Source organism: Rhagoletis pomonella, unplaced genomic scaffold, assembly GCF_013731165.1.
Source record: "Rhagoletis pomonella isolate Grant_MI unplaced genomic scaffold, Rhpom_1.0 Rhpom_scaffold_00001, whole genome shotgun sequence".
Classification (NCBI taxonomy): Eukaryota; Metazoa; Arthropoda; class Insecta; order Diptera; family Tephritidae; genus Rhagoletis; species Rhagoletis pomonella.
Genome location: NW_023458555.1, coordinates 1,315,767 through 1,343,412, shown reverse-complemented (window position 1 = coordinate 1,343,412; position 27,646 = coordinate 1,315,767). Strand labels below are relative to the sequence as shown.

At 37.1% G+C, this 27,646-nt stretch overlaps 5 protein-coding genes across 6 annotated transcripts in view; 3 read left to right on the top strand and 2 right to left on the bottom strand.

Moving 5' to 3' along the window:
- LOC118735727 (serine/threonine-protein kinase rio2) overlaps positions 1 to 27,646 on the bottom strand; it is a gene marked incomplete in the record, with an annotated part of 254,041 nt that overhangs the window by 172,879 nt on the left and 53,516 nt on the right.
- Positions 5,280 to 8,685, bottom strand: LOC118735735. Its single transcript, XM_036465674.1, has 2 exons — positions 5,574 to 8,685; positions 5,280 to 5,503 (listed from the first exon to the last, which is right to left on the bottom strand). The coding sequence occupies exons 1-2, from the start codon at positions 6,715 to 6,717 to the stop codon at positions 5,304 to 5,306; spliced, it is 1,344 nt and encodes a 447-aa protein (XP_036321567.1). The 5' UTR covers positions 6,718 to 8,685; the 3' UTR covers positions 5,280 to 5,303.
- Positions 10,603 to 12,296, top strand: LOC118735833. The gene is made up of 2 exons (XM_036465814.1): positions 10,603 to 11,797; positions 11,872 to 12,296. Exons 1-2 carry the CDS (start codon positions 10,759 to 10,761, stop codon positions 12,075 to 12,077), a joined length of 1,245 nt encoding a protein of 414 aa, XP_036321707.1. The 5' UTR covers positions 10,603 to 10,758; the 3' UTR covers positions 12,078 to 12,296.
- Positions 16,917 to 19,071, top strand: LOC118735804. Of its 2 annotated transcripts, XM_036465780.1 has the most exons (3): positions 16,917 to 18,141; positions 18,244 to 18,456; positions 18,726 to 19,071. In XM_036465780.1, the coding sequence occupies exons 1-2, from the start codon at positions 17,085 to 17,087 to the stop codon at positions 18,441 to 18,443; spliced, it is 1,257 nt and encodes a 418-aa protein (XP_036321673.1). In that variant the 5' UTR covers positions 16,917 to 17,084; the 3' UTR covers positions 18,444 to 18,456; positions 18,726 to 19,071. The 2 variants fall into 2 exon arrangements, with proteins under 2 accessions (XP_036321673.1, XP_036321666.1); XM_036465773.1 differs by having other exon boundaries at positions 16,946 to 18,141; positions 18,244 to 19,071.
- Positions 23,866 to 25,193, top strand: LOC118750160. Its single transcript, XM_036484890.1, has 2 exons — positions 23,866 to 24,940; positions 24,994 to 25,193. Exons 1-2 carry the CDS (start codon positions 23,866 to 23,868, stop codon positions 25,191 to 25,193), a joined length of 1,275 nt encoding a protein of 424 aa, XP_036340783.1.

Below are 27,646 nucleotides of genomic sequence, written 5' to 3'. Positions count from 1 at the left end.
TGCGCGCCTCCACTCCGCTGCGCCTGGGTTCAAGCCCTGGTCAAAACAACATCGAAAAAAAATATAGAAAAAAGGTATTTTCTTAACAGCGGTCGTCTCTCGACAGGCAATGGCAAACCTCCGAGTCTATTTCTGCCATGAAAAACAGCTAGTCGTAAAAATACAATCGCCGTTCGGAGTCGGCGTAAAACTGTAGGTCCCTCCACTTTGTGTGCCAACATCAAGGCGAACGCCACAAATCGGGGAGAAGCTCGGGCAAACACTAACATATGTGTAAGCGCCAATCTATTATTATTATATATGTATGTACGAGAAAAGTTGGTGGAAAGAAGTATACATGAGGCTAACGTGCGTCTACCAATATTTTTCAAATTATTCAAATTTTCGACGGGGCATATTAGAGTTGTCAAACTATCGATGGCACTATCGATAGTAGCGATAGTTTAAATTTTTTAGACTATCAATACTCATTGATAGTTTTTTCTTATACTATCAAAAATATCGATAGTTTAGTAGGACTATCGATCATCTCTACCAATTATTTTGAAAATATTTGAATTTAACTTGAATTAAAAATTCTGTTTTTTAGTGTGATGCCGACGTCATATTCAAATATGCCCGCATTTAGGCCAAAATACATACATATGTTTGTTTTGTTTGTATAACTTGTGTTTGTTTTTGAACTTTCTAAAAAGAGAAGTATTTTGGCTAAGCATTTACTTAATTTTGAATGATTATAACTTTTATAAGATATTTATTTCACTATGATCCTGTAAAAACAAAGCAACCTAACTGATTTAGCGCTATCGATAGTGCTATCGATAGTTTTGTTTTTTCGAGACTATCGTGAATATTGATAGTTTTTCTGAAAACTATCAAAACTATCGATGGCGTGACTATCGATAGTTTGACACCTCTAGGGCATATGAATAATATACACATAATTGTTCGATGAACCCTTCTTTGATAACCCTACTGAAAGTTGCTGAGAAGGTAACCATAAGTCTGAGGGACGTATCATGGTTTCCTTGAGGGTTAAAAAAAAAAACAAAAAAAAAATATTTGGCGCTTATGTGTTTGGCCAAGCATCCTCCAATTTGTGGTGCGCGTCCTGAGACCTAGATTTTTACGCCGGTTCCGAACAGCAAATGCAGGTTTGCCATTGCCTGCCGAAGGGCAGGAAAACTTTTTTCTAATTTCAGATGTTGCTCGGAGCAGGAATCGGACTCAGTTCCTACGGGGGTAGTACGCACCTCTAACCACTCGACCACAGCGGCCGCATTGCTCAATTTATCTTTGGAATACAAATTTTATCCTCTCAAAAATTGTCTTACTCTTTATGAAATAAGCACGATCAGGCACGCTTTGGCCTTATTTCTGTACTCCAAGCTTCTTTATAAGCCATTTTCAATTGCATTTCATTTGCTAGGTTATTTCTACCAGATCACTCCACCGCGCTCTTAACAATCAAACGGACGGATAAAATGTCCAGTTTAATGGAGTGACAGGCAATTCTTACTAGATTGCAGGTAGCCAGTTTTCATCAGTGAAGAGTAGGTTGGCTTCTTTCGCAAAAGATCCCAAATAACATTTGAAACCATGTATGTATGTATAGACCAAGAATGCGTTGAGCCAAAGTGATTTTCCAAGCGGAACTTCGGCAATTCGGTGTAATTCCAGCGGTACCCTAAAACCCCACTTTTCATCAACTGGGATCAACAGTTTGGAGTGCCAAAGTGTTCTCTCGGACTGATTACTTCCTGAAAATGCTGAGAATAATTTAATTTTTCGGCAGAATTTGCAACAATTAATCAACAGGACGACCTGAATTGAACTTATGGGAACTGCTTGTAGTCATGTGTGTGCTGGAAATAAACACAGTACCGAACAATAGGGGTATTCTCCGAGTCTTGCAAAGCCCTTGCACGTAGCGCGACTTGCACGGATTGCATAACTTGCAAACACACACAGCAACAAAATACATGGGAAACAATAGGGCTATTCGCGATTTGGTACATAAGAGCTGACAAATTTATGCAATTGCAGAAATATGCCATGGATTGTGAGCGACCTTTATTAAACTGTCATGGTAAAGCTTTTGCAAAACAATTTTTGTGCATCAGCTTTGGTTTTGTTTATGAATGCAATGCATAGCATTTTTATGCTATGGATTTTAGGTATTGCAAATTTGTCAAGCCATGACAGCAAATAATTTGCAATACAAATTTGCATTGCAATGATGCTAGGCCATTTGCACCGGATCGCGAATAGCCCTAATATATCATATCGCTGTAAAATATGCAACGTCGAAACCCATGTATATACATATTTTGCAAATAAGCATAGAAAAATAAAAGCAACCGTGTGCTAGTTGTTTTGCTGTTGGAATCGCCACATATTTCTCTCATTCCTCTCATCTCGCTCACTTCATCTTTTCTGCTATTTCTTGTTATGGTATTTGATACAGAATTTCGCTGCTTGCTATCCATACATGCTACCACTTTGCAATGTAAACTTCCAAATTGGGAATAGTATTTTTACATTTCGTAAGCTCCGTGCATCGTGCTAGAATACCCCTAATTTAATAACTGAAAATGGCATTTGATACACTTGGCCACAAATTCATCGTGACCTCCTCCAAAATCTTATTAAATGCATTCCAAAGGGATAATGGTGGGATTTTACAGAATCCATCGTAGTCCAATTTTTGGTGAATTTACGAAAGTGTGTATTCAAAGTATACGCTCCCTTTCGTAGCTATACGATTCAGTGATAGCCTTTCCCTAGATTTCACGAAAAATCGCACTAGGATGGATTCTGCGATAGCCCTGATTATAAAACATTTGAGAGCAGTGGAAAACGCATAAATTATAAATACTCCCTGTTATCTGGATTTTTTTGAATATGTAGATAGTCTGGATATTTGAATATTAGAACAGAATTAACAGATATTAACCAGACAGCAAAATTAATGGATATTAACGGGTATAGAAAACAGAACGGATATTAATCTGATATCCGGCATTTCGTCCGTAAACACATACAGTCTCGTCAAAAATGTACATATTTTTCTTATTTCTTATAAAAAAATATAGTTGATTCAACAGCAAAAGCCACAAGAATACATTATTTCATTTCATATAGAATTCGGGAAAATGCAAGAGTTACCAAGAAATTTGCATCGAAATTTCCAATTTTTCAAAAATCAACGGTGACTTAAAACGTGCACTTTATTATACTAAAATTTAAAGAGCTACAGAATTGCATACTTAGAATTTCTCCCTTGAATTTAAATACAGAAATTACTTCAATGCTACCTTACGAAAAGCATTCTCATTTGCTTATACCCGCATTTATATTTTTACTATGTATTTCTGGAGAAATTCTCAGCTAATTCCTTCAAATTTACTCGAACGTAATCTACCCTGAAGTAAAAACTTAATCCTCAACTAACAGTTCCTGCGCATGGCGACATTTCGTCGGGTAATCGCGTGTGCGAAATTACGCATCTTTAATACTTTTAGAAGTTTTTAATCGTGTCTCCTCGCGTAATCGCCTTATCTGAACAAATAGCCTATTTGATTTGATAATAGTAATCCCTTTTAAAATGTAAATGTTTAACCAGGTATAATATTTAATAAACATACACACACTGAGCTTTTGCAACGTCTATAAAAAGATTTAGCAGCCACAGACCTCAAGTTCCATTTTCAGCGCATTTATGCCAAATATGTATAAACAGATGTCATTAAACTGTCTAAGTAAGCTCCTTGGAGGGCGGCCACCACCTTACCTAACCTAATCTGTGTATATTTGTATGTATGTATGTGCATATGCTTAGGCCTCTCTGAAATTATTATCGGTGTTAATGCTGGTTCCCAAGGTTCTACTTTCTTGAAATTATAACTGTCAAATGTCTGTATTTTAGGGCCGTGCGATTATTCGATTACTCGAGCAAGTTAGTTAATCAATTATTCGGTTAATCAATTACTCGAGTAATCAAGATTTTGATTACTCAGAACGATGATTAATCGAGTTACTTGACATATGATTACTCAAAAAAATTAATTTTGCTCGTTTAAAGAGTTTGCTTTGGAAAATGCTTATTTTCTTTTTTACATTTTGTATCAAGGCGAATTCATATAAGGTGGTAGCGATAGTACAAAAATAAAAACTTACATGTATTTTGTGTTTGCTTCCGGTACACAAATGTCAAATTTCAACTACTCTTCGCTCAAGGAGGAAGTGGGAAAGCAAATTCCAATACTCGTACTATCGCACTCACTCATGGGAAGTTTTGAGATATGTGTACCGAGGCGAATTAAAGCAGCTGCTCTAGCAACACCACCTTATATGAATACGCCTTGTTTTGTATATGAAAAAGAAAATTTCATTTAAATTTTTTAAAACAGAAACGTTGTTTTCAAGGTATGAAAGAACTTCAACTACTTTATATGTAAGGAGTACTTTGAAATGTTGATTACTCGTTTTACTCAAAATCTTGATTAATCATAAAGCAAATTACCTAAATATTTTTGTTTTTGGTTAATCACAAATCTGGATTACTCGAGTAACTGAACTTTTGAGTAATCATAATTTCCAATTAATCGAATAATTGAGTTATTTACTTTGTGATTAATTAAAATTTTGAATAATCAATTAATCGCACAGCCCTACTGTTTTCTTTCACAAAAATTTGAAAAAAACTTCGATTGCATAGCTTAAGAACTTTTTAAATTTTTTCGCTTATTTGAAATTTCGGTTTTGTAACAATTCTTTGGAAGCCAAAATACAAAACTGTTTTCTAATCTATTTGATAGGAACAAAACCATCATTTTACCGAAATAATCCCCCTGATAGAATTTTTTGTTACTTAACACATTGCACAATCTTTTAGGTCGATTCTGAAGAAGCAGTCAGGTCATGTGTTGCTGATCTTTACTGCAACTACATAGTACTTACAGCATTCGATCTAATTTTACAACTATTTTAAAGAACCCCAGGAAAGGTGTCTTTAGAAACCCTCACACACGTCTGAGCACATCTTTGTACTATGTAAATAGTATTTACTAAATAAAAAGGGGTATTCTACATAATTTACATTTTACATACATAAATTAAGTTCGACGCCTCTTTTTTATTTAATGTTTTTCTATGTTTATCCTAATTGTATATTCCATGCTATACATACATATCCTCCTTTTTAGGGATTATTGGTAAGAAATTTGAATGCGAACATTTACTTTCAATTACAACCTATTTATTTATAAAGCTAAATACCACAAATATCACAGCCAGTTGAACTACTGTGTAACTTCCAGTAAGCCACGTCGTTCGTACAACGGCAAGAGCTGCTTGATTATCCGTTGAACATAGGGATTCTTAAAGCAAGTATCCTTGAAGCGAATGCCGCGTTCGTCATCTTGCATTATTGCCCGGAAATCCGCGTCTTCGGTATCTGTGTTGCGTTGAATCGGTAAAACAATGCAAGTTGAGTGAAAAGCTGTAAGCAAAGCGCTTTTATTAGAATATTGAACAAAGCAATCAGTTGGCGAAAGCTATCTACTACTTACCGTAAAATGCCTTTTCTTCTAGCTGCAAATGGAACTTGTGCAAGCATGGAATATTGGCCTGGTAGTGTAGTTTGCGCAATGTATCCGAGAAGGTTTCGTAGTAGCAACGTATAAGTTCATCCTGTTGATTTAAATGCAATCGCTCTTCCAATGAGGTGTTGAGGAAATAGTCCAGATCCAATGCTGGGGAGCCCCAAGTTGCATATTGGAAATCAATGATGATCACATCCAAGGGTTCGCCGGTATTTTTATTATATTTCACCATCACATTATTTGTCCAGAGATCGCCGTGCGCCAATACATTTACATGGCCTGGTGTGGCTTCGAACACTTTCTTGCCGATTTTGGCATAGTTGGACTTCAAGCTCGCCAACTTCTGCGCGTAATACTCGTACCCGTCCCACTGGGCAACACGACGACTGCAAGCCATCATCAGTCCTTCAAACCCGGGCATATAATTGTCTGTGTGCTGATTGAAGAAACCACGATCATAAATTTCCAGGCAGCCACTTTCGCGTTCATTCAGCACTGCAGATGTAGCATGCATCTTAGCTATCTTGCGCAGCACCATTCGGGACAAATCCATATTTAGTCCGTCCAACCGATTGGGCATGATGAATTCACGCACGTTGAGATCCTCGAAAATGAGAGCGGAACGTTCACGATCCACCGCCATTGTTTCGGCGAAGATCTGTTCGTTGTCGCCGATCTCATGCAGCAGTGCGTTCAACTTCGGCAACACCTGTTCATAGATGGACATTTCGCGATTAAAAATATCGTAGGGTTCCATTGTTTTACGCGCAAACTCATCAGCCTCATAGGATGTCTTCACAACATAGTGCCCAGTGGCCACGGTGCCCGCGCCCGTTTGATAGTCGGCGCGTATGCGGCTTAAAACACCGCCATAGTTTTCACCTTTTCCCAGCGCTGGCCGGATGTGCCACTTGAGTATTTTTAGATGATTATCTTGGTGGTGAGAACGCAAACAGCGTTCCAGGTAGTCCTTTGTGAGCCAAGCAGGCGCATGTGACTGCTCGAAGTCCTCGTTGTGTTGGGAAGCGTTGGAGCCGCTAAAAACTTCCTTCGACAGTTTCGACAGCAAATTCTCAGTTGAGCTCATAATACTTATATCAGGCGTCGACATATTGCACTCTTATCAACCAGAAAACTACAGTTTCAACAATTTTGGTGTAGTAGCAAACATGCGCCCTACTCAAGGCTTAAAAGTCAAATAACAAACGCAATGCTACAAAAGCTGACTTTTTATCTATCACACAAGCGAAAAGAAATACACATCCGAGGACCGAGACGATACGACTTAGACTACATACTTTTATGAGTACTCTGATTTATAGCATTGTTATAGAAGAAACACATTTTTTTTTAAGTATTTATTTAAATAAGCTCAGCTGCCACAACAAGTAGCCGTACAATTTTTTGAGATGAATATTTGTAAAGCGCAAATTCTAACCATAAATTAGCGTAGAAAGTAAGTTACATGCACCCCAAATACGTAAACGCTTATACATAGACATGTATGTATGCAGGTAAATACTGTGTACGCAAATGGAAAAACAGCACCCTGTCGAAAATATTTTAGTTACGAATAATTTCTTGCCGCCAAATGTAAGGCTAATTTCTTCCATTGTTCTATTTTAATTAAGTAAGAGAGCCAGGGTGGCTATTTTAGCAACTCTTGTTGTAACGTTGTCCTAACAAATCGAGAGGCAGAAGGCCTAAACTCCAACGCAATGATGATGACTTTTTCGTTACACTATGCCAGTATATCAGAATGGATCCAAAGGCTTGCCTATAGATCTAGCTATACATTTATAGACGGCTAATTTTTGTCATGGCTCAAAGCGCTGAACCTAGAATTTGTACATCTCCGTAGAGAGGATAAGGTCCATTTTTATCGAAACGACATTTAGAAAGCTTTATGCTCCTAACGGAAGTCTCTAACCTAAGTAATAGATAACTCTCGCATTCAAGTTTTTCTCGAAGGTATTACCAAGTATTTCAAATCAGCCTGAAACTTTGTTCAAAACTAACAAACCGCGCGAATGTCGACCGGATATTGAGCAGCGCTCGTTGTATACACCCTTACGACGTAGATTTAGACAAGGCCGGCCTGGGCTAGGGAAGCTGAGTAGTCACCGGACCTACTAGTCCGAAATTCATATGTGAACTTAATCGCAGAATCATAGAGACATCGAACGAGCCAGCTACGCCGGCTAAAAAGGCGAAACGCTATGATGAAGCCATGCCGTCAAACATCAAGCGTGATTCCTAAGTAGCGGAAGAAACAAATGTGAAGGCCAATAAACAGAACCGGCTTGACTGTTTGGGTGGTTCCACAAGCTGAAAATAATTTAATGCAAGGATGACCACTCACTAAAATGACCGAACGAAGTGGTCTAGATGCTCTTCTTTAAATTCTCGACTGAAACTGTATTCGGTCACAATCAAAGACGAAGGTGCTTATATATCAAATGATTAGTCAAGGAAACGCAGTAGCAGAAGGTGTAGCAGGTTTCGAAACAAAGTCGAGGGATGGAAGCCAGAACTACATCCTAAAAAAACAAAAAAAAAACGGCGGATGATCTGCTATACGCGCGACTTTAAAGGATGCACCGATGGACGGCTGATGTTAATATGCTGGAGGAGGGTGAGGTGGCAAAAGATTCCGGCATAGGAGACTTTGGAAGTATTATACATATATGCACATACCTAATGCTAACCGCTCAGCGATATCATAAAATATCAACGAAATATACGTAAGCGAGGAGAAAAAGTTAAACATTTTTAGTGCAATGACGCTCGAAAGGAGCATACGGCACTGGGAATGCTCTCACGAGGTCACAATGCAAACATGTATGAATTTTAAATTGAATGTCACCATGTCGGGAATTATTTTTAAATCGCATATTCTATTTGAATTGAAATAAACCTACTAAGTACATATGTACATGCTTACTTAAGCCGCTTCGTAGTCATAACAAAAAGGAAGGCATACAAATATTATTTATAGCGCTGCCAATTAACTAACAGCTCTTCTGTCTGCCTCAGTGAGCATTTGAATTGCGTCGCTTTTATCTAATCCGCAAACTAATAAAGAGCAAGATTTGTTTAGGAAAGCGCTTTGAATTGTAAACTTTGGGAAGGTAGCATCTTTAACCCGCTAAAGCCGATCATCAAAGACCAAGATTGTTTAACGTAAAAACTTTTTATTTTTTTTCTTCAGTCAAACGCCAAAATCGGAATTCGCAGTGGAAGTGCAGATGGGTTAAAAAAAGCCTTGAAGTCTGAAAGACCTTTTTACGATCGCAAGACACCCCAGTCGTAAACGTTAATCTTTGCGTTGTGAAAGATCTCCAGATGTTTCAAATATTATCAACTTATCGATTTCTTTATTTATTAGATATAATTAGTTACAGTTAGGAGAACTAGCTACCAGGGCTTTCGGCTGATTATCAACTTAACCCTCATCTTACCAACATAAAAAAGTTGCAAATTTTACCAACATGTGTCTTCAAGACACATATATGAAAATTAAATCATAATGATTGAAACTTGAAAAGATTCGGGAGTAATGTTCTGCTTTGACACCATCCAAGTCGGATGCAAATTTTTCCAAACAACATTATCCGGCTATTTCACAAATGCCAACTAAATGACAGAAGAATGTGAACGGCCATCTATTTTATTTTCTGCGGCAAGTAAAACTATACGCAAGTTGGTTCAAAGTATCTACTGCGCCCGTAGTTTGATTGTAATACAAATTTATTTCTGAGTTTTTTTTTTGTTTTGGGTGTCGAAAGTAGGTACCGAATGCATCGAAGATAGGAAAAGAACTGCTCTTTTTGGTGCTGAGACATAACTATGACTTTGGTATATTTTTGGTGAAACCCAATATATTTGTTTCGATTTGCTTTCCTGTTTGGTAACACAACGTGTACCTGTAAGTTTAGTCAGTTGATTTTTTTTTAATTTTTTGTTGAGGGTGTTCAGAATTTTCTTCCATGTAACGTATGAACAAAATCTATTTTTATATGAAAGGAAAAACACCCTCGACAAAAAAACAAAAATCTAAAAAATCAACGGTAATTTTTAGTGACTTGAAACTTGCACTCATTATATTAATTCAATGGACTACAAAACTGCATACTCGAAAATTGTTTAAAAATTCTGAATAAAAAGTTTAAAATTTTTTGAAGTTTGATTCATTTTTATGGACTTGTGGAATTTTTGAAAATTTTATTTCTGTGGTTTCTGTTATAGATCAAACTATATTTTAAATGAATATTAATAAACATCAATAAAAAAACAAGAGTTGTAATAAATTTCATTTAAATTTTGCTATCTACTATTATTTTCAGCGCTTCTATACATACGTACATACATACATATATATATGTACATATAGTTTTATTGTTTTGCTTTATCTAACCTATATTCGTATAAATAAGCATTTTAGTTTATCGTTATTTTACGAAAAATTCAAGCATAAGAGTATGTGCCTCTGAGACACATGTTGGCAGTTTGTGTTACATTTTTTTGTTTTGACTTATAAAAAATATAGGAGCATAATTTTCTTTGCTTATTATTTTACTGAACTATTCAGAATATATGTAAAAAAAAACACATAAACTCTGGTAGCAGTAAGTTGCATCATAACGCAGAAACAGCAAGTTAAACAACAAAATTTGTCTCACAGACACATGTTGGTAAGATTAGGGTTAAAATGGAAACTTATATACACATACATACATATGTACATATGTAAGTATGTAAATAAGGTAAAGTTTTATTTTAATAAAAATGGCCCTATTGTTTTCTAAAATGCCGACATGTTCACCGTTAAGCTTTTCTGTCGATTGTCGCCTTACTAAAGCAATCGTAACCTGAGCACGACAAAATGCTGTTCACATTTCGTGAAATGCTTGCAATAGCTTTGCTAAATTGACCGTAAATTATAAAAGTGTTAGAGCAGCAAATTCTTATTTAAATAATGCTATATATGTATGAAGAGCAAAGTGTTCAGAGGAGCTCGGTGTCTACATTATCATCGGTCGTTGAGCTATGACGCCAACCCAGCTCGTATAAAAAGACACAACGCACTTCTAAATTTTGATTAGATACTCGTACACTCAGTGCGGTCGCAGATCGAGAGCAACAAAACAATATGGATGCACCAGAGTGGTTGACTGAGAATTATATGCTGGAAGCATTACGCGTCCATCACGAAGACCCCGGTCTTCAGCTACATTCTATGCATGTGCAGCCGGCAATGGCAAGGGGCGAAAACTACGGTGGCGTACTGACTCGCATCAGAGCACAGTACCAACTCAGCAACAGTAAGCAGAGACTAGAAAGGAGCTTTATCGTGAAGACATCTTTCGAGGAGGATCCCATTGCCAGCGCCATAATGGCGCCCTATGACATCTTTAATCGTGAAATGCGTATTTACGAGGAGGTGTTGCCTAAACTAAACAGATTGCTTCGCGAGATCGACGATACGGACCAACTCTTTGCAACGGCCATACATGTGGACTACAAACGTCAATTGCTGATTTTCGAGGACCTTAGTGAGCGCGGCTACGTGATGGCCAGTCGCTTGCAAGGCCTCGACATCACCCATGTCAAGTTGATCTTGCGTAAGCTCGCCAAAATGCATGCCACGTCGGCAGTACTCAATGAGCGGCAGAACGGCTGTCTGGAAACGTACGATCGCGGCTTCTTCAACCGTTACACAGACAACTACAGTCCGTATTTCGTCGGATCTCTGCTTGCATGTGCCGAGTACATTCTGAAGAATATGCCCGACCGTGCGTACTACGGCCATAAATTGAACGCGCTAGCGCCCCACTATATGGAAATTGGTAAACGCTGTTTCGCGCCAACTGCGGGACATATTAATGTATTGGCACATGGCGACCTCTGGGTCAACAATGTCATGTTCAAATATGATCCGAGGACAAGCGAGCCCGTCGATGTGCTTCTCATCGACTTTCAATACACTTTCTGGGGCTCACCGACGCTGGATCTGCATCACCTTTTCAACACCTCACTGCAGGAGCCACTACGACTACATAAACAGGATGTGCTGTTCCAGTATTACCATAGTATTTTTAGTGATGTCCTGCAGAGGCTGAACTATAGTACGCATCCAGTGCCCTCGTTGAACCTCTTCCGGCAGCAGGTGGAGCAGAAACGATTTTTCGGTAAACTTGCTCTGAAATGATATATATGTACATACTTAACTTATTTGTAATTGTCTTTCTTTCCATACTTTCAGCGTTCCATTCTTCCTGTGTCGTACAGCCGGTAATGATCAGTGAAGACACAAAGGATGCCGATTTTAATTCGCTGATGGGCGAGGACGAGCGTGCACTGAAGTTCAAATATAATGCCTACTGCAACAAACAGGTGCATAAGAATCTCATAAATTTGCTGCCATTGTTCGACCGACGAGGACTTTTGGAGGCAAATCAGGCGGATTGATCAGGATGCGGTGGGGTGGTCCGATTTTTGTTTAATGGAGTCCCATCAAAAATGGAACACATGACAGGCTTTACGTTTATATGTCAATTTCCAAAAGAAATGCAATATGTAATCATTTTTAAAATTTATTTCGGACTGGTCTACTGCTAAATTTTAAATAGGCATTTATAAATATCTAACGGAACAAGTTGTTAGCGAAATTAAAAAAAAAAGAAAAAAATAATAATTTTGAATTTATCAGAGATTATGATTTTTACCAGGATAACACAGGATAACAATACTCAAACGAAACACTAAGTTGTTTTGTCAGAAGTTCACTGATACATAGTATGTATGTATAGTATGCATGTATGTATGTATGTATCTTTGTGCAAAGGTAAAAATGCGATTTCGCTTTTGTTAATTTGTCCATTCAGAAATATGGGTGTATGTCTTTAGGGCAGCTGTAAATTTTTGGATTTGTTTGAAAAATATATTGCATATGCATTTATGTATCTCGTTTAAAAACGGCTGTTGTACATAATTAAACTTGAAATTTCTAAAAGCAATTGCGAATTCTAGTTTAATTGAGCAATTATTATTAATTTTTATTTTTCCCACATGCTCGTCTTTTATATGTAAAACCATATGTGTTGAATCTTGTATATATGTATGTATGTACATACATACATATGTATATGCACAAGTGTTATGCATATCGTTCGTATCCCTACTTTTCTGCAGTGTTATATATGTATGTACATACATATATATATTGTTTTTATTTTTTATTCACGAAATAGATACTGCTGTTTTTTTTTTTTTAATATAGCATTTATACGAAATGCTACCTAAATTTTTTTATGCACAGAGGTAGTATACATTTATCAGTCGTTGATGCAAAAGGATATAAGCTTACAGCTAATTGTTCTTCGAAACACGTTATCAAAATGCATATATGTACATACATACAGTCAAGTGAAATTTAGATCAGTTTAGCTATTTTTTTTTGTTTTTTTTTATGTTTATTAATTTTAGTTAATTATAAAGTACCTAAACACCACATAAACCAAGGAAAAGAACAAATTTTTTATTCATAATTTTAACAAATGCTATGTATGCAGTTTTATAGCCCATTAAATTCTAGTAAAATAAAGTGCAAGTTTTAAGAGACTAAGGGCCAATTTCACAGTGCGTAGTTAACTCAGAATCGACAGTTAACTAGAGATTTTCAGTACAAAATTCTGTAGTTAACTCCCGATTCTGAGTTAACTACGCATTGTGAAATTGGCCGTAAGAATTCGCGTCGATTTTTGATATTTTTTTTGCCGAAAAACGGTATTTTGATCCTTTATTTCATTGTAAAACTGTTAAAAAAAAATCCTAATGTTCGTACCCCAAAAAATGTTTTTTTTTTTTAGTTTTTTGCCCGAAAAAATATGCGAGTTATTCGCATTGGGTGTATAACTAAAATATTACCGGTGTTTATCTGTAAAGAATACGAAGTTACAAAATATGGACTTTGCATCGGTTATAATTGTTTTCTTATGCACACGCACTTGACACGTTATGTTGTGCGCATAAATGTATAGCCAGAAATCATGCACTCGAGTGCATCTTTTACCCCAGCGAAAGTTCCACTTGAGTCGCATCCCCATAAAAAATTGTGCGACGATGCTCTAAAGAGAGTATTCCGCAATTAGTCTCAATGGGGTAAGTACAATTGGCAATTAACGATTTAGTGATATGTAGGCACTTAGTCAACGAAATTTAATGTACGGCGTTGGCATGTAGAGAGAGCCTGGGAACCCGATTCGAATCGAATCTGGCAATGGTAATTTTTTTTTTAAGAGGGACATGAACAGGTCTATTCTGCGTTGGTAACAAAAATTTTGTTACTGGTAAATAAATAAATAAATTAATTAATTAATAAATTTTGTCATAAGCAGAATTTATACAAAACTTCATAGCTGAATTGCTGCATAGATTAAATTGTTACCAAGGTACTTAGGATTGCGGTTACAAGAAGTAGTGTTATTTGTATGTAACAAAATTTTCCGGTGTCAAAATTTTCGGTAGCAAGCAGAATAGGCCTGTTAGTCTCTTCATAGGACATAATCAAAGAAAAGGGAACATTCATTCCATATCAAGAGATCGAAAGTGGTATTAGTGGCATGTTCCTTTGCGATTGCTCCCGGAGCTATATACGTACATACCCAATAACCATTGGGCTTGGTTAGCAATTCGAAAATGATTGGAAAACCAATCTTTTTTTCGAGTCTTACCTTCGATAACGAATGTGCAATAGGTTAGTATTCAATTCGAGAACTAAGCCATTCTGCTGCAAAACGGCACCTATGTTATCCAATGTATTTTCGCCACGTTATGAGTTCGCAATCCAGCCCATTATCGAATTGAAGTTTTATTGTGAGAGAGCGATTGTCTTCTCTTTTCCTTCGAGAATGAGCTGGATTTCACTTTCTCTCTTTTTACTATGGTTTTAATTTTTTTTCGAACCCATTTCGAGTGTATTTCACTCACAGAACTTCACAGAATTCTTAAAAATCAATAAATTTCGGTCGGAAAACTCTGGTTCTCTTCACAAAAACTTCCAGTAATAATACCCAATTCTTTATTTAACCAACTTTTTAATACCAAAGATTTTTTATTGGTCTCACATTGCATTTTCTGGGGCTTTTGGCGGACCTATAAAATACAGTTACTATGAAAAAATTGTTAAATAAACAATTGCGTATTATTATTGGGAATCTCCTGAAGAGTAGCAATTCTATACCATTTCTACGAGACTTTAAGCGACCTCTAAATATTTTTTGATTTCAGGAAAAAAAACAGGGGTATTTTTTATATATGAGTAGTCCACTTGCAAACAGCGTTATGTGATTTTGTGATAGAAAGCCACAAATTTAAAAAAACGACTACGACAACAAATAACATTTCAATTGAATCTTTTCCATTATTATATCATATCCATATTAACATAACATAACATAACATGACATAAGATAACATTAACATTCTATACGACCTAAAGCAGTTTTCTAAGTTCATCAGAAGATGTATAGTTTGGAAAGTTTATAAATAAGTGTGATAGCGACTTTTGGAAGAATAGTTCAAATTTGATGCTATTTTTTCAGAATATAAAAAGATTTTACACTGTGTTGTTAGTGGACATGAAACTACTATAAATACTGGTACGTAATGCTCCAAAAACTAAAAATCGAAAAAATTTTACATAGCGCACTTTGCAAGTGGTCTACTCATATATATATATGACAATCTTAGGCGGTGGGAGCATTAAAATTCCGACTTTACTTATTTTGGACCACCCTAATGTGCACATATGGATATCTCCAAACTGGCGTTACGTGACGCTCGTGTGACAAAATGTTAAAAAATAAAGAATTGAAGAAGTCAATAAAATTCAGTAAAAAATTACAACTGTTGATAGTAGCGATTTAAAGATATAGATTACAAAATTGCAAAACTCTGCGAATTGGGCAAAACTATATGGATATAAGCATTTTGTAGTAATATTGGAAATGTTTAAGGTTAACTTTCCAAGTAGACTTTTCGCTGGAATCGCCCATATGTAGATTCGTAGCTCTCAGAAATACATTTTTATCAATGTATCGTACCTTAAAATCGAGTCATGAATAATATAATAATAAAAAACGATTCCAGCAGTGTTTAGGAGGTATCAAGAATGAAAGATTTTTTGACGACAAAATTGTTAAACTTATTTCTTTGCAATGGCGACCGATGCGGTCTAATGTATATATGCATATGTATGCGAGCAGACGAGCGTAAAAGCTTAAACAGACGGCAGCGTTGATCGGGATTAACTGGGGCTTAATCCGGATCAACAGCAGTTAATTCCCGAGTTGATCCGGATCAACGCTGCCGTCTGTTTAAGCTCTAAGTGTCAAATTGTTGTATGTTGATCCTCTTCACGAGGGCATCTTAAATCTTATTGAAAAGAAAACGTAGAAAACCAGAATACACCATTTGCGTATGCCGAGTCCAACCATTACATTAGTTTTCTTAGTATTCTAATTCTGGAAACTATAGAAAGTAAAGCTTTTTCTCCGATTTGTGGCGTTCGCCGTTCAGAACAGCTCTGCACCACCTTCAACTTCTGCAAGGAAGTCTTATAAAAGAGAGTTTTTTTCAACTTAAGATCATACTAAAATTAGATTAACTGTACCTAAATATGTTGTGTTTTATTGTAAAAAGGCCCACGTGTCATACTTTCTAAACTAGCGCTGATACAGAACTTTCAATTAATTAAAAATTTGGCTAGTATCATGTAACATAACCTAATCATCAGTGATGATTGGAACAGAGTATTTTTGAGTACTGAGTTCTATCGGGGTCCTTTTGTGAATCGATCGTCGATCCTTTTGTGAATCGAGTTCTGAGTACTTTTCAATTAGTGGACGATATAACGAAAGAAAATTAACTTGTGTGGGTATGTGGTACTGAGCAATAATCTTAGTCCCCCGACTCAATTAAAATATTTCGCCATTTTAAAACGCCTACAACTGATTCTTTTTGCAAATAGGATATTATAATCGGAGCCGAGGGCGAAATGCTTGATCTTGAAAAAGATGGGCTATATTAATGCAAATTTTTACTTGCGTGAACTCATTTAACAATAAAAATGATATCTGTGTATAAATATTACAAAAATTATCTTTTAAATTATTACAAAATGATAAGGCCACAGTTGTGATAGCATTCACATTTTGCACTCTCATAACAGCTTTCGCAAATGCTTACAAAAGCACGCCTTGGCTGTGTGTGTGTAGAACCACTTTAAATTCCCAAACATTCAAACCGAGATATTTTGCAAAGCGTTAAGTCGCAATCAGATTCGCTATATAAGCCAGCGTCTACTAGAGCAAAGATCCGACTGTAAGAGCAACACTCGCAGTGCAAAGACCAACACTGCTGTGCAACTCGACCTTACTTACTTACATTGCGCTTGCATTTTGTTTTTTTCGTACAATGAAGGACACAACATTTCACCCAGCGCCACTTTGGCTCACCACGGATTACCTAGAGCCCATTCTACGCAAATACAAACAGGATGAAGGACTCACCATCACACAATTGGACATAAAGCCAGCGACGGCGAAAGGTGATAACTACGCCAGTGTGATGACACGCATCGGCATCGATTTTCTGCTCAGCAACAAGGAAGTCGAACATGGTTCGTACATCGTGAAGACTTCACATGAGGGCGATCCTGTCACGTCCAGCATAATGAGCAAGTACGATATCTATAAGACGGAGATGCTGATGTATGAGCGAATTTTGCCGAAGCTCATGGAGTTGCTTAGGGAAATCGGGGACAAGGACAAACTCTTTGCCGCCACCATTCATGTGGACTACGAGCATTCGGCTATTATTTTCGAGGACTTGGCGGTACTGCAATTCGTCACACCTGATCGGCTTGCTGGTATGAATGAGGTGCAAACGAAGTTGACGCTGAAGAAATTGGCTAAAATGCACGCCACTGCCGCTGTACTTAATGAGCGTATGCCCGGAATTTTGAATAAGTTGCAAAGGGGAATCATCAACCGCATCACGTCCGGGTTTTCCCCATTTTTCGAGGGTGTGGTAGAAGCTTGTGCTGACTTCGCAGGAAAGTGCGCAGCTTTGGGTCCATACTACAAGGACAAGTTGCTCAGGCTCAAGCCGCATATTATGGAATATGCAGCGCGTTCTATTGACCCGAAAGATGGTCACTTTTTGACGCTCACACATGGTGACGCCTGGACGAATAACGTTATGCTCAGGTATGATCCGACGAAGCAAGGCAAAGTGATCAAGGATATCATGCTGATCGATTTTCAATTCAGCGCGTGGACCTCCCCAGCTGCCGATCTCCATTACTTTTTCCACACCTCATTGCCATTGGAGTTTAAACTGCATCGCGAAGACGAGTTCGTGCAATACTATCATGGAATTTTGGCGGAGACGCTACGGCAACTAAATTTTGGTGGACATATACCCACTTTGCATGAGCTTTGCGTGCAGCTGGAATCTCGTCGATTCTACGGTACGTAAATAATAGCAAAGCTATACATACATACATGCACATGTAGTATTTTTATGTAACTATTATTTATATATGTATATTTGTGCACCTCATTCTCTGCAGCTGTCCTCTCGTCACTGACCTGCCAGGCTTTGCTGATCAATGACAAAACTGATGAAGCAGAATTCAATGTATTCATGGGAGAAGGTGAACGTACACGAAATTTTCACAACCTACTGTACACCAACAAGCGGACTCAAGACAGTGCCATAGCCTTTTTACCTTTCTTTGATCGGCGAGGCTTACTAGATGTAACCGATTAATGAGCGAATGTGTAATGAATTTATATAAATAACATATACAAACAAATTAAATACATAAGCGGTAGAGAAATAAATTTTACCATGTATGTACATACAATCGGGGTTCCACAGCAAAAAGCAAAAAAAAAATTCAAAACCCCTTGTAACTCAAAAACCATACATATATACACATACCTTTGTACATAAGTACTGTAAGTGACGAGCTCCGAAAAATTGCGGGCCTATTTTAGATAATCAACAATTAAGAATATAAATAAATACCAGTGACGAATCCACCGGGGGGGTTTTGGGTGCTAAACTACGTCTCAGTCAGTGGCGGACGCACGGGGAGTGTATTAATATGGCGCATATGTACGTATAATATGGCGTCTATATATTGAAACACCCCCCGTGGGTCCGCCACTGATAAATACAGCAATATCTTGCTATTGCGGAACTAGTTTATAATTAATAAATAGATTAGAAGTTGGGATTAGAAAAATCCCAACAAAATGAACCTACATATAAAATCATAGTTTGCGTACATATATACATATGAACATATTTTGTTGCATTATTGAATTAAATTTCTTTAAATTTTACGAAAATAAAAACAGAATGAAGAACTCTTTAGCCTGAAAAGACAGAATCTTGTGTATTATTTATTTATAAAGCCAAGGCGTATAAGTATTAATGGATCACTTATTTAGCGTAGCTGAGAGATCAAGGATTTAAAAATTAATGTAAACACGTACATACAGAGTAGGCTGCGTCGATTTTTTATGGGGGAAAATAAAAGGCATTTGACCGTTTTGTAATAGTAATATTATGATGTCTTACAGTCTAAGCCAATTGTTATTGGCCACGAAAGATTAATTTAAAACTTATTTTTAGCCCGCGCAATTGAATCAAACGAAACTTTGGCTTGTAATATCAAATTAAGGGTTATTAAATTTGGTACCTCACGTTCAGTTATCATTTTTCAATAAGTCTACAAGTTTTTAAGATATTATGGCACACTTTTCTGTAATCCGGTTCTTTCATTTAAGTAAAAGTTATTTATACAATTGAAGAGAATTTTTTTTTTTCAGAAAAAAACTGGAGATCCACTTAATTTTTTCGATATAACTTTGGTAAATGTTACTCGATCGATATGTATAATTACCAAATTGAAGGCGAGACTTACTGTTACTGATTTATGATAATAGTATGATGAAAATCGTTCAGATTATAAACAAATTATTTTAAAATAAAAAAAATGTTGAACAAAATTTTTAGTAATTTTCCTATATTTGCAATTTTTATATTGTATGCATTAACATAAGTAAACTAATTAGTGTTTCTAGAAGTTGTGCCTGTTCAGTGTTTCCATACTCATTTTCATAAACCAAAATTTTTCCACGATCATGCAAAATAATGGCTTTTCTATAAGAGCTACCGATATTGTTTCTAAATTTGCAAAAATTCGCAAAAGAAGATTAGAATATTTGGTATCAGCGACCTAAATGCACGCCAGCAATGTTAATGCTGTTCTTTACATCTTTCGACTATAGGCCAGTGCAATTATCAACAAAACAATTACAATTTGGTTGATAAGTTTGAGATAAACGATAAGCTAAAGCGCTGCGAGAAATGATATTGGAGTTTATCTTTTGCGTTAACGGATTCATTATCTAACAATATGTACCAAAACTTTTTGCTGAACCCAGAATCTTTAACAAGAATTGGTCGCATTCGACTAGTGTGCTGTGGGTCACTTGGCGGTCGATGCGCGATGTAAGAACAATTAAAATAAAATACTAATATTTTGCAGGCTTGTTATTGACTTCATGATACAATATATTTTCACTATTTCCAAGGGATTTGAGAAAAAAATAGATTTTCGACCCGCCCTAATTCAGAGCCATCCTTAAACTATTAGGCGCCCGGGCGAACTATGCATTGACGCTCTTTTATATTTGATAATAAAAGATTAATTTAAACTTTGCCAGCAAAACGCCATACGTAAAAGGTATGCCACAATGAGCGCCAAGAAGCTAAATTTTTTTTATTTTTATATAAAAATATCGTCTAAGCTTTAACCAAAACTGTGTAAATCACAGTTTCAATCTTTATACAAAATTTAGGAAAATTCAACAAATTTACATAAAAATTTCAACTTTTTGTTCTGAATTTTTAGAAAATTTTCGGGTATGCAGTTTTATAGCCCATACAAGCGGGCGTTATTGCACTGCATCCGGCTATTGCATAACGTTGGACTTGGTGCAGGAAAATGCTTTCTTCTATCTACTTATTTCTTATATAACAATAAGTACTGTAGCTTAATGGTGGCAATTTAGAATTTTCAAAACTCTGTAATTTATAAATTTCCCAAGCAAGCTACTGGTATCTTTTCAGGAAAATAATATTACAGACAGGCATTTTCGGTTGCAAGTACATCAAGACACTACTTTTGAATAAAAAAAAATATACTTATATACACTTAGGTCTCTTTTTATGCGGATTCGAATTTACGCGGTTTTTCAAACCATTATTTCGCAGTAGCGATTTTGCCTTTTTGAGAGTTTTTATTACTTTTTTCAGTGTGTAAAAGACAATGCTTCTGATAAATAATTTGTCTTTGTATTCTTACATAATAGCTCTGATCCAGTACTCCATGAACTTACAGGATTTTACACGAACTTGCAGGAAGTTGCAGGAAAAATGTTCCCGTACTCCAAAATCCTGTAAATGAGAGCGACTTTTGGAGAGTTGTGTAGAGAATGAAGTTGCAAGATTTTACCCGAACTTTTTCTTCTGGTAAAATCATGAAAAGTGTCAAGCAATCACTGGTTGACGTTTTTTACAGGAAAAATGTTTTTTTTGTTCCCGTACTTTTTGTTGTTACTCACTTTTTACTCTCACTTCAGAGAGTAATTTTGCTGTTTGACAGTTTTACAGGATTTTTCACGAAAAGTATTGGATCAGAGCTAATAATAATAATAATAGATTGGCGCTTACACATAAGTGGAGCTTCTCCTCCAATTTGTGGTGTACGCCTTAATGTTGTCACACAAAGGGGAGGGACCTACAGTTTTACGCCGACTCCGAACGGCGATTGTATTTTTACGAGAAGCTGTTTTTCATGGCAGAAATAGACTCGGAGGTTTGCCATTGCCTGCCGATAGGCGACCGCTGTTAGGAAAAAAACTTTTTTTCTAAATTTTTTTATGTATTCATGTATTTCTTGTGGTATTTTTATATTTTTTTTGCATGAACCGCATAAAAAGAGACCTAAGTGTATATAGCTAACTAACGAACTCAAAAAATGTTCTATCATTCATTTAGGAAAGATAGAAAATATGTATTATCTTTTGTAAAATCTACTTCCTAATCCGAATGCATCTTTCAATGACAGCGATGTCTTTGCTTTTACGTATTCGTGCACTTATTCTCATAAATGTTTAACTGTGTTTTTAATTACTGCCTGGTATTAGGGCCCACGTAATTTCGTTATCCATTTAACTAAACACAATATAATTCTATGTAAATATTTAACGACAATCAGAGAAGTTACATACTAATTGTATGGTTGTAACAGTGGCGGATTTAACGGTAAGCAAAAATGTCGGCTGGGCCCCCCAACAGAAGGGGCTCTCACCAGCAACTAGCTCGAGTGGAAAATCAGCAAATTTGCTCAGAAAATATTTTTCGTTTGTGCATTAATCTGCCACATTAACGATAAAACGCATGATTCATCAATTATTAAAGGCTTTGCAAGTAGCTTCTTTCTAAAATTTGACACTCCCACCCACAGTGATGGGCGTTCTTGAAAAAATTTCTGAGGTAGGCCGTTTCGAACTGGCTACTGATATAGTTCAATATTCCACTCAGTATCGACAGGCTAACCAACAAAAACAATAGCTCAATGAATTTGTTTGATTACCCTCTGGGTATTTATTATCTTGTACTAAACTTACAATAACAGCAACGATATTAAAAATTGAAACACCGGTTCAAAAACGCCCTATCACAGATCCCAGCTCAGAACGTCCGGATATTTATATCCACGTATCCGCTGGGTAGCGACCAAACACGTTTGGGATCCGAACTAAAGTGTGAAGAAGGGATCTTTGGTGCCACTGTCGGAAAATTCAGCCTCCACGACGAAACGTCCGATGACGGACTGAGGCTGATCGACTTCGCCGAGGCCCGAAACATGGTGTTGTGTAGTACTATGTTCTAGCTTTAAAAGATCCAACAAGAAACCAGATCGACCAAGTTTTGATAGGCGGAATGCATGCTTCCCGGGTTTTAGACGTACATACGTACACTCTGAGAGCCAAACATCGACTCGGACCACTATCTTGCAGCCAAGATACGCAAATGCCTCTGAGCAGAAAAAAAGAGTGCACCCAGCAATGCAAGGAAACGTCGAAATGCTGCAATCCCTACAGACCACTAATTTATTCGCCACTCTACTCTCACACCTGCACCTGAGAGCACTCTTCAACAAACCGACATACCGAACATATTTGTCGGTTTATGATATATATGTATAACAAAACTGGACCGCGAAGAGTTTTCTTACTGGGCCGTTTTGCTCAAATCCGCCACTGGGTTCTAAAATGTATGGTATAATTATCCCGTCGGCAAACTGCGAGATTGCATTATAAAAATAGCATTTATACGACAGCTAATAAATTTCACTCCGAAAAATATGACGAAGACAGTTTATTATAGGATTGAAGAGATGATAACCCTAGGCATAGGACACTGGGCAATGTCTAGGCCGAAATTTTCCTCAAGCGTTGTGAGGCTTAATGTTGTCTTACCAACGGATCATTCTAAGGCTGGGAAGCGTACCAAAGAGTGAATTATGTTTAAATATAAGGAAGTTTCCTTAGCTGCGCTGTTGTGAAAAGCTCTTCCCATCACGTAAGTATTTGATGATTAACAGCTCAAGGGAGCTCGAATTTATGTAAATTAATTACCATTCTTTGCTATCGATGAAACAAGTTCTGACAATCTGAGTTTTTAGGTTGGTTGCATAGTTACACGGCTTTGAGCATACGGTGAAAACGAGCTTGATACCCACAGGAACTCAAGATTTACCGCTCTCAGAAGACATTTAGTTAAGTTCCAGAAATAACCACCAATGTTTTATACTTTTCGATCCAATTTTATAAATATTTAATTTGCTAATTACAACTTATGTATACATAATATAACAATTGCTTACATGAGTATGTACTACTTTTATTATATGACGTTTATGGGCGCATATATATGTATGTCTATATACTATCTAAGGCACATATGTATGTACATGCTAGATATGGTGCACACACTCCTGCAACGGGCTTTAGGGTATTTAAAAAAAAGGCTCGTTTTGAATTTCTTCAGTTGCATCTGTTTGAACCGGGCGTTCACATCATTATTTTGTAGATTCAAAATAGGGCAAATGAAGGTAGAGGCTTGTAATCCTGCACCCGCTTGGTTAACCAAAGAGTATCTGGAGGCCATATTTCGCAGATATAAAAACGATGACGGACTTCATATCAAAGAAATCGATATCAAGCCCGCCTCCGCGAAGGGTGACAATTATCTCAGCGTTATGACGCGTTTAAAAATCAAATTCCACCTTAGCAGCAACACGACTGAATGTGGTTCCTACATTGTTAAGTCCACCTACGAAGCAGATGTTTTGTCCGCGAAAATCATTAAGGGCTATGACCTCTACAATACCGAAATGGTGATGTACGATAAAATTTTGCCAAAATTGTCACAATTACTTTGTGAAATAGGTGATTGTACTAAGATATTCGCGAATACTATTCATGTGGATTACGACAACTCGGCCATTATTCTCGAAGATCTGGCGGTATTCAACTTTAGGACTGCTAATCGTATTGAGTGTATGAACGAGACAGAAACCAAGCTGGTATTAAGAAACTTGGCTAAAACGCATGCGGCCGCCGCGGTGCTGAACGAACGCATGCCTGGAGTACTGAACAGACTCAAAATGGGCATGCACAATCGCTCAACCACAGGCTTCGCCCCATACTTTGAGGGCATGTTTGAAGTTTGCGCCAAATTTGCAGGCGATTGTGCGACGCTGGGCCCGTACTACCGACGTAAAATTCTCCAGCTGAAGCCACGAGTGATGGACTACTGCAGAAGTGTCCATGAGCCACCTCAAAGTTATTTTCACACACTACTGCACGGTGATCTCTGGACTAATAACATTCTTTTGCGTTACTCCGCCGAAGGAGCGGAAGGCGCTAAGCAACTTGAGGATGCAGTTCTGGTTGATTTTCAGTTTAGCAATTGGTCTACGCCGGCGGTTGACCTTCATTACTTTTTCAATACATCGCTACCAAACGAGCTGCGGATAGACCGGCAGGACGAGCTAGTGAAACATTACTACAGCGTCTTGGCGAACACATTGACGAAATTGAAATACGAGGCGCCTGTGCCCACGCTGCACGACATCTGTGTACAAATGGAAGCTGGACGATTCTATGGTAATCAAGGGAAATAAGTTTTGCAAATTAGAAGGAAATCGTGAACTCTTGGTTGCCGTTTTCAGGTTTAGCTTCGACTGTGATTCACCAGGCTGTGATGATAAACGACAAGACAGATGACGCTGAATTAAAAAATCTTGTGGGTGACGATGAAAGTGCGTCTAATTTTAGAGCTACCTTATATACCAATAAGAGAGTGCAGGAGAATATCAAGCGTCTTTTACCGTACTTCGATAGGAAAGGACTACTCGATGTTCCCCAATAAAGTGGGTGAAGCAAGTTTTTTTGCAGAAATGAATAATATGTATGTACCTACTTAATCGATGTGAATGAAACAAAAAAAAAATACATACATACATATGGTCGATTATTTGACTGGCAACGTTACACTGGTACGAATTTCTTTACAGTATGAATCAACTGTCCATTAAACAACAGAAAACCATGCGGGTTTTTTATGTGACCTAATAAGGAATGGTCCAATATATGTTTCCGTAAAACAAAGGTTTTGGTATCAAAGTTAGAGGCATTCGAATGTGCACTGGCTACGTTACACTATTAGGAAGCTCAATGATGGGTCGTGTCAGAAAGTTTGAAATTTCTGCGAACTTGGTGAACGAATATTGCTAGTTTTTCAGTATGTCATCTACAATGAACGCTGGAGCACATCTGCATACTCGATTACTCTAAATCTTAAGTCTTTAATCATTTTTCTGAAAAATTTTGGGCACTGGTACGTACGGTGCGCTTTAGTAAGTAGTATATGTCAGATGCCATGCCCCCTATGTATCGGGACTAACATTTCTGGATTAGAGGAAGTTATATATCGTTTAAATCGGTATATGTTTCATTGAAATCGAGCGAACGGTGCCTTCAAAAAAGGGATTGCAAAATTTTCCTGTGGCATACGCCATTTTCCTTGGCATAGATGCTATATGAATAAAAAGTGCTTGAAACATTGTATGCCGAATGACCGTAATCCTTTGAGAGAAGTGTAACAGAAACATTGTGGTCGATTTATCATTGCTCACGAGAAATCTATTTATCTTCAACCGGTAGACGCAAATGTTTACTAAGTACTCTACCTTTATTTCACAACAGGTTATGTAAACGAATAAACCTAAGCCACAGTCACGGGCATTTTACACTTCTGTAATTTCATGTTCGGGTGGGTCTCTATTTCATTTTCAATCTCAATTTGTCTACGACACTTTACCAGCGCGCGTCTACTATGTACACATATAAGTATTTTTGGTTTGTTTGTCTAAGTACATGCAATCGTACTATTAAAGGCCCGTCCACATACAACTTTGGCATTGCGTTGGCGTTGGTGTTGCTTCGACAGCAGCGCGGGTAACGCCAGTGCTTTGGCATAATTGCATTAAAAACGATATTTTCTGCCCACATTTGTCTAAAAAGAGAAAATATTTCCATTAATTTTAATTGTTTGCAACAGCTGACGAACGACGCACGGGAAGGGTTGAGAGTTGGCCATCTTTCGGCTTTGTGTTGGCGTTAGCTTTGCCAAATTTCGGCTATGCAAAGAACGTAAATCTATAAGAAGAGACAACACGTTATAATTATAGCGAGTGTGAACATCAGGAGCGTGCCTTCTCTTTTTATCCAATCAAAAAACATATTTGGGCAAAAGAGAAGGAGCGCTCCTGATGTTAACACTCAAGAATGATAGAATACAAGATTGCGCCAATCGAGCTGAGAGTAACTGGCCGTGACGTCAATAAATACCAGAATGAGAGAGCAAGACGAACTCGACAAGAAAAAGAGGAAGCATCGAACAAAAGGCAGTATTGCCAAGTTTTCAATTTGAAAAAGCACCAAATATTTATTGGTGTATTTTATGGACTTTATATGCATACATAATTATATTGTAAAGGATGCCGATTCAAATTAATAAAAATCAATGTTTCTTGCACGACGGTCGATTTTTTCTGGCTTGATTGAAGGTGCTGCCACATATTTTGTTGTCGCTTATGATTGTGTAATGATTTTATTAAAATTTTTGTGAAGTTGCTTACCACGCTTGTGATTGCTATAAATTTTGCTTCCATTTTTTTAAGATTTTATAATTTGGTGTCTTCAAACTAAAAACAAAAGCACCAAAAACGCACCAAGCACCAAACTCAAAAATGTTCGGGTTTTGAATACCCACTAAATTTGGTGCGAAAAGCATTAAGTTGGCAACAGTGAATGTAAACAAAAGTATTTTATGACGTCAGCGATTGGGTGGATGCTGTCAAATCGACGATGAGAGGGTTAGCGGTCCGCGAATGGCGCGACCTTTATTTTCTGGATCGTGGTTAACACTCGCTACAATTATAACGTGTTGTCTTTTCTTATAAGGTTCATTCCTTATCTTTTTGGACTAAAATCTGAAAAGTGTCAAAATGCCAGAGCGTAAGCAAAATGCGCTCACTAAAAGAGAATAACAGGAAAAGTAAAGGAACGCAAAAAACCAAATTTTTAGTCCAAAGAATGGCAACAACAAAACTAACGTCAAATAAGAACAGAAATGTATGTACAAAACACATTCACACAAGCACAAGCACAATAAACACTTGCTATATCAATTATTTTTTGCCTCCTTCCAATTTCAATTCATTTCTTTTACTTTTTAGATTATTCTCACTTTTAGCGTATTCTTTAATTTCTATTAATTTAAATTCAGTTGAGTTTGACACTTTTCAGGATTTTGCCAGA

Excerpts from the sequence above, each read along its gene's own strand:
- LOC118735735 (XM_036465674.1), bottom strand. The coding sequence starts at position 6,717 with ATGTCGACGCCTGATATAAGTATTATGAGCTCAACTGAGAATTTGCTG. Across the intron at positions 5,504-5,573 it reads AGAAGAAAAGGCATTTTACG|CTTTTCACTCAACTTGCATT; the intron begins GTAAGTAGTAGA and ends CTTTGCTTACAG.
- LOC118735833 (XM_036465814.1), top strand. The coding sequence starts at position 10,759 with ATGGATGCACCAGAGTGGTTGACTGAGAATTATATGCTGGAAGCATTA. Across the intron at positions 11,798-11,871 it reads GGAGCAGAAACGATTTTTCG|CGTTCCATTCTTCCTGTGTC; the intron begins GTAAACTTGCTC and ends CCATACTTTCAG.
- LOC118735804 (XM_036465780.1), top strand. The coding sequence starts at position 17,085 with ATGAAGGACACAACATTTCACCCAGCGCCACTTTGGCTCACCACGGAT. Across the intron at positions 18,142-18,243 it reads GGAATCTCGTCGATTCTACG|CTGTCCTCTCGTCACTGACC; the intron begins GTACGTAAATAA and ends CATTCTCTGCAG.
- LOC118750160 (XM_036484890.1), top strand. The coding sequence starts at position 23,866 with ATGAAGGTAGAGGCTTGTAATCCTGCACCCGCTTGGTTAACCAAAGAG. Across the intron at positions 24,941-24,993 it reads ATTCTATGGTAATCAAGGGA|GTTTAGCTTCGACTGTGATT; the intron begins AATAAGTTTTGC and ends TGCCGTTTTCAG.